This window comes from Hoplias malabaricus, chromosome 12, assembly GCF_029633855.1.
Source record: "Hoplias malabaricus isolate fHopMal1 chromosome 12, fHopMal1.hap1, whole genome shotgun sequence".
NCBI lineage: Eukaryota > Metazoa > Chordata > Actinopteri > Characiformes > Erythrinidae > Hoplias > Hoplias malabaricus.
In genome coordinates this window covers 1,954,229-1,968,000 of record NC_089811.1, presented here as the reverse complement: position 1 = coordinate 1,968,000, position 13,772 = coordinate 1,954,229, and the positions used below count along the sequence as shown (strand labels likewise).

At 38.8% G+C, this 13,772-nt stretch overlaps 1 protein-coding gene across 1 annotated transcript; it reads right to left on the bottom strand.

The window, feature by feature from the left end:
* Nucleotides 1-568: 568 nt before the first annotated feature.
* LOC136664049 (uridine 5'-monophosphate synthase-like) lies at nt 569-13,518 on the bottom strand. The gene is made up of 5 exons (XM_066641072.1): nt 13,475-13,518; nt 12,999-13,118; nt 9,610-9,763; nt 1,486-1,749; nt 569-962 (listed from the first exon to the last, which is right to left on the bottom strand). The coding sequence occupies exons 1-5, from the start codon at nt 13,478-13,480 to the stop codon at nt 865-867; spliced, it is 642 nt and encodes a 213-aa protein (XP_066497169.1). The 5' UTR covers nt 13,481-13,518; the 3' UTR covers nt 569-864.
* Nucleotides 13,519-13,772: the final 254 nt, after the last annotated feature.

Below are 13,772 nucleotides of genomic sequence, written 5' to 3'. Positions count from 1 at the left end.
TGTGTGTGAAGAGTACTGAATAAATGCAGTTTGTACGCTGAAATAAGACACGTAAACTGTTTTTATTCATAACTTGTTATTACATTAAAAATGATATAAAGTATTTTAAAACTGAAGACAGCATACATTAATAAAAACTTTTTTTTTCTCATCACATTTCTCATGTCCCATGATGAAAGGTCAAAATAATTAGTTTCCTGAATAAGTGAGTGTCTGAGTTCCCTCTCACTGTTCCCTATATAGTGTTCTACACAGTACAGTCTACAGTCTAGTGATCAGTGAATGAGTGAACAGGTGAATCATTTCAGACACACCCCAGTGTAGCTGCCGCATTGAAAATGAATAACTTCCGGTCGCCGAAAACCCTTTTTCCACTTTTTAGCTGAGCATTTCGCCATAAACGTCCTTATACTTTCACCTAGAGACTTCTTTTTCAATTTTAAATGTTAGAGAAATGTCCCCTTTCTAGCTCCTGTACATTTGAGACCGTCTGAAAATACGGGTTCAGTTATGAATTTTTCTTCGGCTCTAGGGAGTGTTTATGCTCCCATAGAGTTCAATGTGTTTTCAGTGCAAAGAAAATTGTCTGCGATTAACTCGTTATGACATGACTAATACTCGCTCAAACAACAAAATTATTACACCACATTGAGCGTCCTTGTCACAACCCTACAGGTGTCTTACCCAGTGTGTGTGAGACAAAAAAAAGAAAGATAAAATTAGGGTGCAAGATTGATCCAAGCAGCACAGCCATTTCATGTTTCCTTTAGGAAAGGCAAGTTTCTCGTTTTATTTGTTGTATTCTTTATGGAACAGGGCAACATTCTTCTGAATCAAATCTGCTGTTTGTCAATTGTTTTCTCCTCACACATCATCTCCTTCGCCTCTGGGGGAGCTGTTCCCTGGTGGTTTAGTGAAGGTCTGGTTTCCCTTGATAAAAGTCTTCACGCTCCTGCGTGTGGCTGCAACAGGCAACATTTATTCACTCTTTAATAAGAACTTCATAAAGGTATCACTTTATATTTACTATTATTTCTATAAAATAACACTCAGTCATAACTAATACTGAGTAATCAATAGCACTTATTTACAGCAGAACACTTGATAGGGGTTAATTAATGAGACAGTGAATATATTGTAACTGAACATGAACAACTGAATAACTGATATTAGATATTTAGAAACATAAAAACTGATATTAGATTCTGAATAACTGATTGTATTTGATGTATTTTCTAAAGTAAACACTGAATTATTCACGGTGCTGCTGTTTTATCGAGGGTTTATTATTTGCCCCACACCCCAGAGCTTGAGGGTTTTTTGCCCCTTGAGCTGACACACAGCACTGAGTACGGTGACCTCAGGCTCATGTGCAGCTGCTTCAGAACATCCAGTGTTATCTCATGTTTTCTATGGAGAACAGCAGCTGGATTCACTAATGATGAGAGCTGCAGGTCCAGGACTGAGAACGGAAGAGAAACTGACCTGGGTCGATGCGTCCGGCGTCCAGCAGTACATCCAGCAGGGTGGAGATGGTAAAGACCGGGTGGAGGGTGATACCCTCGGCCTCGAGCATGTCTCGTCCTCCCTGCTCTCGGTCCAGCAGCACCACGGCGTCCTTCACCTTTAACCCCTCCTTCTCCAGCAGCCGAGCCGTCTCCAGCACACTGCTGCCACTCGTCACCACGTCCTCAACGATCAGACACACGTCACCTGCTTTGATAATGCCCTCGATCATCCGCTTCGTCCCTGAGAGGAGAGAGACATCTCAGATCAAATAAACCAGCGTTTCACTCAGAACCTAAGGTATACATTTGTCCTCAATCAAAACTATGTGCATGTGGTGTCTCTATGACACTGTTTGAAGAGTTTAATGTAAGTTTAGTGAGAGGGCGGCAGGGCCTTTTTAAACTGAGCAGATAAATTAATTTTCCTGTTCTAGTTCACAGGATCCTTTTTAGTTTCGTGCACACAGAAAATACTGCTGGTATGAGGCAACCGACTGTTGTCTTGTTAGACAGCAAATCTTATATTGTTCGATGTGAAGTTTCATATTTGTTTGGAGGTTCACTTCACTCGAAATGTCCAAGTATAAAAGGAGTCTTCAAATGGTTCTACAAAGAAGAAAGAAAGAGATTGATTTTTTTAACTTTAACTTTTCTAAATAATATTTGAATACTTGACTAAACTGACCTTAAGAATAGACAAAGTTGTGGGACTCTTTGTAAAAGCCAGCGATAAAAAGCTTGATAAATATCAATAAAAATAAGGAGCTAGCTGCCATAAGTGAAGAATTAATGTAAATATAAGTGTCTTCATTCTATCTAATGCTTACAGGCAGTGATGAAATCCACTAAACAAAAAGGAAATATAATATATATATATATATAAAACAAAATGTTAAAATTTTTATAATTACCAAATGTAAATACAAGTGTATGGACTAGGGTCAATAGTGCAGCAGAATCTGTCAACACCAAGTGGCAAATAGGACTGTCACAATCATGAAAATTTAGATGATGGTTATAGAAATAATTGTGAATAACTTTTCTTGCCGTGTGGTCCATGTTCATGAAGTTCATCAGAGTAGGAGTGTTGACTTAAGATCAGATCCATCTCTTATTTACTTTGACTTGCATCAAGAAATCCTGAAACTCACTTATATTAAGAAGCTTGACGAATACTGACCAATGTTGCCAGCATTAAAATACCAGCCCAGTTTGGCTCACTATTATCATCATCATCATTAAGTTATACTGTTAAAAAAATTAATAAATAAAATGTGTGTGTGTGTGTATATATATATATATATATCCATCCATCCATTATCTGTAACCGCTTATCCAATTTAGGGTCGCGGGGGGTCCAGAGCCTACCTGGAATCAGGCAGGATGACACCCTGGAGGGGGTGCCAGTCCTTCACAGGGCAACACAGACACACACACATTCACACCTATGGACACTTTTGAGTCGCCAATCCACCTACCAACGTGTGTTTTTGGACTGTGGGAGGAAACCAGAGCACCCGGAGGAAACCTACGCGGACACGGGGGGAACACACCAACTCCTCACAGACAGTCACCCGGAGCGGGAATCGAACCCATACCTCCAGGTCCCTGGAGCTGTGTGACTGCGCCACCGTGCCGCCATATATATATATATATATATAAAAAATAAAAAAAAGAAAACATATGTACTGTACATGTACTAGGGATCTGCAAAATAATTTTCTGGTATTTTGTTGATAAGGTATAAATTGACTATATTTTTGCATTATTCAAATATGTGAAAAGTCTTATATGTTACTAGCTTGCATTTCTAAAAAGATATGAAATGGACTAGAAGTCATTTATCCAAAATGTCATATTAATAATGCATGCTTCTTACCGTAAATAAATAAGTGAATCAAGGTTGTGTCTGGAATGAAGAGTTTATAGGAAGATTCTGTAAGAGGTCTGCCTGGGGCTGGGGCGAGGCTGCCTGCTAAGGCACCCCCAGTCACTAGACGGAGACAGAGGCACTCTTAATTTGGGGCAATTGGTTCCACCTGGGCTACTCCTACTTAAGGGAAGCCAACACATGCCTCAGTGCTCAGTCTTGGGTTTCTCTTTTCAGAGTGCCGTGCAAGTCTGGCCGGTATTTTGGTAAAGGCTCCTGAGTTTTCTCCTGGGTCACTCTATCTTCTTCTTCTTCATCTTCTTCTTCTTCTTCTTCTTCTTCTTCTCCTCCTCCACCAGAGCTTTCCCTCTGGTTTTTCTCTTGGGAAAAACCTGTGAAAATTTTTTTTAAAAGTTAAAAAGTTAACAGAGGAACAGTGTCAGGATCACGAATTACTGTTTCTGCATGAAAATTGCAACGGGTGGAGCTGGGGAATTAATGGAAAATTAAATCAATTTCCACATTCAGAATCTAATTAATGTAAATCTTGCAAATATTTATTATTTTGATGTTTCTTTTAATTCTGGTCATTCCATTTTAATTTTGTTAATGTCCTGGTGTGTGTGGGTGTAGTGTCCCTTTTAAACTAACGATACTGAGCTGTAGTCATGTGATTCTGACCCATCCAATCTGCCACATGGAGGCAACAGAACCTAAACACCGAGAAAACTGCTGCGTCAAAAATATAGCACATCCTGTGTCTGTCAGTTAGTTCACAATTCCAATGTAAACACTGACAAAAACAGTTTAACACAGACATATTTCATTAAACACTCAATTCACCTGAGATGAATGTAGACTAAACACACACATGTTAGTTGAGTGCTACAGTGACTTGAGTGCAGCATGATTTGGTGGAATTATTGGTCATTGTACGTGTTATGAAATGTGCCTTCCACATTTAACTCATCCGTGACAGTGAACAGAAACACACGCACACACTAGGGTCAATGAACACACCTGGAGCAGTTATGTGCCTTGCTCATGGGCACTGCACATGTGGATGGTGATGTAGGAGGGCAGTGCGGTTCCTTCACTCTCCCCATCCGCAATTTTCCTATTGGTCATGGGAATTGAACCAGCAACCTTCTAGTCCCAAGTCTGCTGCTTTTTCTGTAAACACAACCATTCACAGTAGAAAAAATCTTCTCTGGTTACTGTTCTACTGACTGTGTCTAGCAAAACTAAAATGGGTAAAAATGTGGCTATGATCATGGAACCATAGTTTGAACAGCATCCTGACATCAAATATAACCACAGAGGGCTGCATGGTTTTCATTCCAAGCAGGGGCACAGGCAATTCCAGTTCTTTTAATAAACTGGTTTCCAACAACTGATTAGGTGATGCTTCTACCTTAACATAATAAAAACCTGCAAGACCTTTGCAATAAGGACTAAACACCTCTGATCTATAATATGCTGAGAGTAAAAAATATAACTTAACTGTCCTTCTTTAACACATTTGACCTGTAAAATCAGTACATTGACCACGACATTCTAGAATGTTGACTGAGCCAATGGACTGTGAGTAGACTATAAGAAAGGACCAATAAGCATCCAACAGAAGTATTATAAGACCTGGATGAGTAACTGAAGGATTTCTTCAGAGGAATGCATGTAAGTAGCAGCACAGCGGTAAAAATAAATAAATAAATTAATTAACAGGCTGTTCAAAGAAACTAATATCTCTGAATGAGAAATCAAATAGATAAGGGTAAGTTAGATAATCAGAACTCCTGGTAACCTGCAATTTATACCAACCCCAAAGCGCCCCCCCCCCCCCACACACACACACCGGTTTTCATTTCAACAGCGAAATTGAACAGCTTATTACCATTAACAATCAATATATTCTTTAACAAATTTTTATTTAACAATTTTACTGAGTACTCGATTGCGTTAGGTATAATTTTCTAATTGTCATTTTACTGTAACTGGAAAAAGTGCCGTTAAACGGCTCTGACAGGACACTCGCGCGAGACCACAGCGCGAATACTGCTGGCCCGTTAGCTTCTTGGCTAACATTACAATTTTCCGTTCCACCTTAAATGGAGCAATAGTTCCTATTTGCCGTTTAAGGTGGAACAGAAAATTCACCTTAAGAAATTTTCCAAGTTCACTTCCGAAGTGCTTGTTTCACAGTACAACCACATCTGTGCCATATATGGCTAAAATAAGCCACTAGATGGCAAAATAACAACACAACTTCCATACAGTGGAAAAACTACACGTTTAGCTTCATTCCGCGAAAATTATCTCTTTATTTTCAAAGTGTCTCAAAAATATGGAAGGCTCACTGAAGACAGACTATTAATATCCTGAAGATGAAGAAATTTTACTGTGGAATTTTTTTGTAATTGCCCTGTGAACATAGCACTGGACATGATAGAATGTGTGGAGAAATTGCACATTTGGCTTAATTCATTTGATATGATCTCTTTATATTCAAAGTGTCTCAAATCTGAAAGGCTCATTGAAGACATAATATAACAGACTATTAATATCCTGAATATGATGAAGTTTTACTGTGGAATATTTATATAGCCAACTTCAGCATCGTATGTTGCACTCGATGAATTTCCCGTTCAAATTCACATTCATTTCAGAAAAGTCTGATTTTTTAAAACAATTTTTATTATTTCTAAAATAATACATTCAATAGTATCATTTCACACTTATCTCTGTCGTGAAATATAGATCCTATATAGATCTGTTTCTCAGGCCAATTATAACCAAGAGAAATGCACCTTACATTAAATATTAATCATAATAATCAAAGATCTTCTAGCATTTGTTAATAAGCATGAAGGTCAAGAAAGACAATATTTATAGACAGTTAAAAAGCCCTGTCCAAATCTGTTCCTCCATAATCAGACACAATAAATGTGGATAAAAGTTCTAGCTAGGAATACAAATACTACATTGTAATTATTATTTAGGCACTACGGGGGATCAGTGTTTAAGTTCGAGGAATATTTATAGACTTGGTACCTTAAAGCATCAAGTAGGAAAAGATTTCAACTATACAGCGCTTTTAACCCAAGTGGTGCACCTGTGTTACTAGCATACTTTGTGGCAACTTACCAAAATTTGTGAGTTTATTACCTCAAGTAACATTTATATCTGCAATAGGGTAGGCAACTATAAGGCCTCACTTTATTTTGCACTTGTTTGGTGCCCTAGCAGTGACAGTTTGTGTAAAAAAAAAAAAAACCTCCAGCAACACTGATGTGTCTGAGACACTCATAATAGCACCACCCACAATACACTGAGTGTCACCTCTGAGCTGAGAATGATCCACCACCCAGACATCTGGACAACAGCAATCCTGTGGTCAGAAACTGAACAATGGTCAATGTGACAGAGGGTACAGTGGCAGAGAAAGCCCAAAAAGCACTGCAAAAATACAAGCTTCAAAACACATCCATCAAAACAACACCTGGGCTTCATTTCACAAAAATGATACATATTCAGAAAACAAATGCAAGTTCTTAAACATGATCCAGGTTCAGAAAAGCTGCAAATCCAGTTACAACACAACCAAAGTTTTCTGGAGGACCCTGAAAGGTGTTGCACCTACAAAGATATGTGATGTGTGTACACAGAACAACAAAGCCCCACCAAAATCTGACTCACACACACGTCACGAAGCAGCACTGGCACAAGAGTTTGCACTCTACATTCTTGTTGTTTCTGTATGAAAGGTACTATACAAATAAATATATTACATTCAATTGTATTTAATTGGTTAGTAGCATAATTTTTGTATTGTATAAAATCTAGTAGTTAAAACAAAAAGCAAAATGTTTCCCTTTAACCAACAAACGTGTCTGGTAAAACGTGTCTGTTGTGTGGATCACTTCCATAGGCTGAAATAAAATGACCACTTGCCTTACACAGATGAAAGGTAACAATCACATGAGGTACTTGATTTATAACACAGTATATTATGGGTTATGGCAACATTTCTGGAGATACTAATTATTTGTCTAAATTTACATTATTGCCCCAGTCTACTGCCTACAGAGCACAGATAGTAGCCTGGGAATAAAGCCCTGTTCTTTGGTTTATTTGTAAAAGTAAGAAGTGTGATAGGGCCTCACTCTCCAAACATCAGAGTCCGTCACCATCTTCAAACACAGGCTGAGGACTCATCTGTTTGTGCAGTATTTAAATGACCACTAATCCTGCACTTATCAACATATTGAACTGGGTCTCTTTCTCAGGTCTCAGCAATTATTGTGGTGAGGTGTTGCAGTGTGTGAGTGTGTATTACGCTCTTCAGGGTTCAGCAGTGACTCCTGTATTGAGTGGGGTCTTAGTTCAGTGGAGTTTGAACTCTAATCCTGTTTGTCTCGGAGAGTGTGTATTCTTTGAACATGATGACAGATCTCTGTAGTAAGAAGTGTTTACTAAGTGCTGAAATGCAATTCTGACAATTGACCACTTCGGCCGGGACTGTGCTGTGTGATGATTAGGGGTGTGACGAAATACTCATCTCACGAGACAAGACGAGATACGATAGTGTTCTCGATAATGAGACGAAACAAGATTTTTAAATAGTTTTAAGAAAACTGAAGAAAAGACGAAAAATATGTTTGGAAAAAGTTTTGGTTTTATTTGCTTTATTAAAAAACGCAAACTCAGCCGACTGGTTTCTCTCCTGTATGACTGAGTCACCTGAGACTTAACTTTGTAGGAAATACGCAGGAGTTTCTAGCTTTTAACTGAAGCAGTGTGTGACCTAACAGGACCCCTTTCCACAGCACAATAAGTGCAAACCATAACCAGTCATATTAAATCTATGCTTAAAATGTCCAAGACTGTGCAATTTTTTCTTCAAACACAATACAGAGCTAAGAGACTGGTACTGACAGAAAATAGTCTCATATCAACTGCAACAAAAATGCCTACGTCTCTTGTTATTGCTGTGGCTCTAGCACTTGACTGTGGAAGTCCAAGGCATTTGAAAGTGTTGTCTGTCCTTTTGCCATTTTCTTTACCGGCACAACTGGCTTAAGAAGAGAGCCATGGAGGTGCTGTAAGTGTTCTTGCATAGTGCTTGTATTAGCTGTGGATGAATACAGCGCCAGAGCCTCAGATAAACTGTCAGAGTCAAGACAGGGTCATTGTTTATTTTTTGTTTGCCGTGGAGTGAGATCAGACATAATACTGTGTAAATGTTGCAGAGTTCTGAAGCGTCCTGCTGAGCTTGTGAACCACAGAGAAACGTAACCAACGCAGAGCCGTGCCTCTGAACAACGTGCATGGTTTCACGCCAAACACAGTCGCAGAAACACACACAAACAGAGCATGTTCCTATTTTATTATCTATTATTTATTTATAAGGAGCACTGTAAATGACCCCATTCAGCTCCACTGGGTGATAACACTGTATCTGAGTCTCTGAGAGTTACTAAACCTCAACACGGACGAAGCCACGGTTCACGCTGAAGAACCTAGTCTTCTTTGGTTCCAGTTTGGAACTAACTTTTCTAGTTCGCAAATCAATTGAGGTCGTTGGAATCTTGCCAAACAGTTCCAAATGTATTTCACGAACTAGAACTATTCCTGTCTGTCACCGTTTATTTTTTCCACTGGGAGCCCAAAATGCAGCCAGACATATGACTTAAAAACAGCGGGAGCATTTTCTTTGAAAATGTCCTCCAACTCCAGCTGTTCCTAGAAAAGCTCCTCTGTAACTAAATAGATAACTCATCACAAGCTATACCTCTTCTGCTGAGAGCTGCTCTGACTTATGAGCTGTCGCGCTTGCTGCCATCGCTGTCAGATCCTTCTTAAAAAGTTCACACAATCAAACGGGTATAAACTTGACGAGAAATATGTTTTAATCTCACCACACCCCTAGTGATGAGGGAAGGCAGGGGCCCATAGCATCCACCCAGAGAGCAGAGTGGAGTTCTTCATTGTCTCACACTGTCCCTGTACTGTAGAAGTATAATAAGGCGATGAATGAAAAAATATTAAAATTATGCTTCTGAGAAATTATGCTCTTGAGAAGAGTGTCTGCTAAATGCTGAAATGTAAATCTGACAAATAATCACATTGGCCGGGACTATGCTGTGTGATGAGGGAAGAGCAGAGTGGAGTTCCTCATCGTCTCACACTGTCCCTGTACTGTAGAAGTATAATAAGGAGATGAATGATTACCATAGTCCTTGGCCTCTTTTCTGCGCATGAGCATGGGGCAGTTGTAGTTGGTGCAGATGATGGTGGCCAGTGGCAGAGCTGTGTCCACATCACTACACACACAGTCAAACTTCACTTCAGCTTCTTTAGCATGCTCATACAGCAGTCTGGACACCTGAGGGGAAGAGGGGGGTGAGAGAGTGTGTGAAAGAGTGTGTGTGTAAAGACACCTGGTAGGCACCTCTTTCAGTGAGTGATTTCAGCATGAAACAATATATAAGAAGCTCTGGAGCACTGCACATGAGCCTAAGGTCACACCAAGTGTCACCAAGAGTGGTATCCATGGGTTACCTGATTTGTGTTCTTGAACTGTGCATGTGAATGGGTCAATAACAAACTACACTACACAGTAACAATGAAGGTGACAAACAGCAGGCAAAAAGCACTTGACGCTATTATATGAAAATTGGGAATTATGAGCCACAAAATTTAACAGCTGTTTTGTAAATATTGCCCTATTGTGTGTGTGTGTGTGTGTGTGGTGGGGGGGGGGGGGGCGCTATTTAACAATAAAATGTTATTTGCAATATGTAGCATTCCTCCTTGCGCCCAGTGATTCTGGGTAGGTACCAGACCCACCGCGACCAAGAAAGTGGATAAGGGTCACAGACAATGAATTAATGAATATACAGCATTGGAAATTAGAGTTGCTGGGCCCAATGAATTATTTAAAGTGAATTGGTGTTCTCCATACTACAAAAAGGGTGTTAATAATAATTATTATAATAATAACAATAATATTAAAAAAGCTATTGAAATGTATTCCCAATAACCCATCAACACAGGCCTGGAACAGTTACATTAACTAATATAAGAGGTGTGGTGTAGTGTAGTATTTCTTGTGGGTTGCACTTGATCAAATATCATTATTATTATTAACTTCTTTCTGTAGTATGGAGAACACTAATTCTATATATTATATATACATATATTAAATTGTTACATACCCCCATCCCCTCTATAGAGCAATAATTATAAAACAGCTCTATTATTATTAGTGGCTCATACGTCCTAATTTTCAAATAATAAATCACAAAGCGCTTTTCCCACCCTCTGTTCGTCACCTCCGTTTTTACTGTAGTTTAGTGTAGTTTGTAAACTACTGCAAGTATCAGTAATGGTCTAATTTCACTCCTGTGTTGTTTTAGTGTGTAAGAGACTACAGACACGACACACATTTAGCTAATTGTCTGTATTCCCCCGTTTACAGGTAAAAATCTGAAATTAATCAATATCATTCATCCTTAAATAATAAACACACAGTCTCTCAGATACACTTCAATCTAATTTACTTTGCTTTTACAGACATGGGACACTGGTGTATTTCTGATATTCCGACAAAAAACAACCTTGAATTAAACTATACGTCCTTACAAACGTCAGAGACAAAATTACAGCTAATGTATGAGACCCATCCCTGATCTGTAAGACAGTAAACCCTTTAACGAACAGTCCTTTTGACAATTTGCTGGGATTTTTAAATAAAAATTTCCTTTGCACAGAAGTACAGTAGCGAATATTCAGGAGTCTCTCTGTCACCCTCTTTTCCTCTCACCACACAACTATATTTATACAACAACATATTCACAAAAAATTTAAAACATCATATTCTAACCAAAGCCGTGTAGATTGTGTAGATATTGTTTCATTTCATAGATGCCATTAGATAGTGACAAAATAAAAGACACTGCAACAGTTACTCAGCGGAAAGAAATTAATGTAGGATTTTTTACTTATTATTTTACATTTTTTATTGAGGATTTTTTTTTTACATCTTTACATTCTTTACATTTTTACATTTATTTTTACATTTAATGTCAAACCTCTGTCTTACCTGAATTCTGTGAAGCTGGTTTGTGACAACATCAGTTGTAAAAAGCTCTATACAAATCAATTTGATTTGATTTGATTTATTTACTTATTTATTTTTGTATTGGATCACTGGTCATTGCTGGACTGAGAACAGTCCACCGACCAAAAACATCCAGCCGACAGCGTCCTGTGTCACTGATGAAGGACTAGAGGACGAGCGACACACACTGTGCAGCGACAGATGAGCTACTGTCTCTGACTTTACATCTACAAGGTGGACCAACGAGGGAGGAGTGTCTCACAGAGTGGACAGAGAGTGGACACAGCCCAGCTAGCAAGGTAGATCTGGGCTGATTCTGGCTGCACGTTGGCACTGTCGGCTGGCTGCCGTCTCGGCGTGAATTAATAATCAGATTACCACCTCTTCTTATAAGGAATACAACCATCTTAAAATAAAGTTTACTGAAACACAATAAAGCACTTTATATTCACTGTAAAGCCTCTGAAAATGTGCTTGGGCCCGGAATGACTGTCTCCCAACAGTGTCCCGGAAGAGTCGACACACCAGTGAGAGCTTTAAAAAAAGCGTGGTCCCCCTCTTCCAGGACGACCTCTAATAGAATCTGCTCCAGGACCGAGAGGGGCATCTGTTAAAGACGTTCTAGAAGAGTGCAGATATTGTTTAACAGTTTATTTAAATTTAGTGAAACAAAAAAGCTAAATATAAATTTACCACAGAAACCAACATTCCAATTAATTTTTTAAAACAAACCCCAGTTTTCTCATTTGTGAAGTCTATTGCACATGAAGCAAAATGAAAGTTGAAATGCCCAGTTCAGCTTCAAGAACAGACACATAATAAACACCTGCTCAATGGAGACGGTAAACATTCTGTCTCCTTTACTGTTAACAGAAAAAAACAAGGTGAAATCCAGACTGAAATTAATATAAATACTATTTAACAATGGAACATGTCTAATTTGAGTTTATCAGATGCTGTAAATAACTGATTTTAAGTCACACTAGTTCCACACTGACATGTGCCCTTATAAATTCATATAAACCATCAGACCTCGAACGCTCCTCAGTCTTTCCCTTCTTCTGTTTACTGACCTTTCCTTGTACATTAGAGCTCACCGTTCTAAAATACAGCTGGAATTTAAATGATGTAAGTTAATTGAAAATTAGGTTTATCAGCTACATTTACAAACATTACGTTGTTTGCAATTTACCAATGAAACAAAAACAATTTAAATAACTCAATACAACGACTTTAACAAGTGGTCTCTCCAAAATGCAAAACATCACAGTACAATGTACAATGTGTCTGAAGAGGAAGCTGCATGTGTGTGTAAATATGTTTGTTTGAGTAACAGGTGTAAATACCCTGCAGGTGACATGCTCCCTGAAAGTAACCGGCACCACCACCTACGGAGCTGTGGGGTGTCACTCTCACAGACAAATGACAAAGTTTAGAATGCAGTTTAAAGCCTTACTGGAAATGTATCCTCAAAAAAGTCATAATCTGAAGTAATCACCTGACTGAAGTCAAAAGGCCAACCAAGGGCCATGGAGAGTTCATACTGAAACATCCCATAGATACAGCTGAGAACATTGAACACTGAAGGGTCAAAAGTGGCCTGAACGTGGGCTGGATGCTGAAAAAAATAAAACATAAAAGGAGATTACAGTTTATGTGTGATATGAATGTTCATAGTAACTACATTTATAAGCTTTTCTTTAAGTCAAAAATCTTGTTACTTACACGGAGGCAATATTATCAGCGAGTTTTTTCTGTGTGTAATTAAGTAACTCTGTTAATTATTTGGCGAAATCAACCACAAACAACACGCGTGCCGCAGTTGAATATTCGTGTATTTATCCTCGACCCTCCTAATACATACTGAAATAACGTATTTATAACGTGTTCGTGTATCTAGCAAAAACACTGACAACAACGAACTTTGTAATTATACTTACAAACAATACTTACAAACAAAATGTTTTTACTCACCGACATAACGTGCTTTTTCCGTTAAAAAATTCAGTTTGAGATTTTTTTGGGCGCGAGTGTGAGCTGTGTTCGAATTCACGAGGGTAGGGAACGATTTCGGACACTACCTTAAAATAGTGTACTATATAGTGACTAGAGCGCCATTTGGGACACAGAAAGTCACTTAGCGGTCTGCAACCCTTATCAAGTTCAGGGTCGCGGTGGGTCCAGAGCCTACCTGGAATCATTGGGCGCAAGGCGGGAATACACCCTGGAGGGGGCGCCAGTCCTTCACAGGGCGACACACACACACACATTC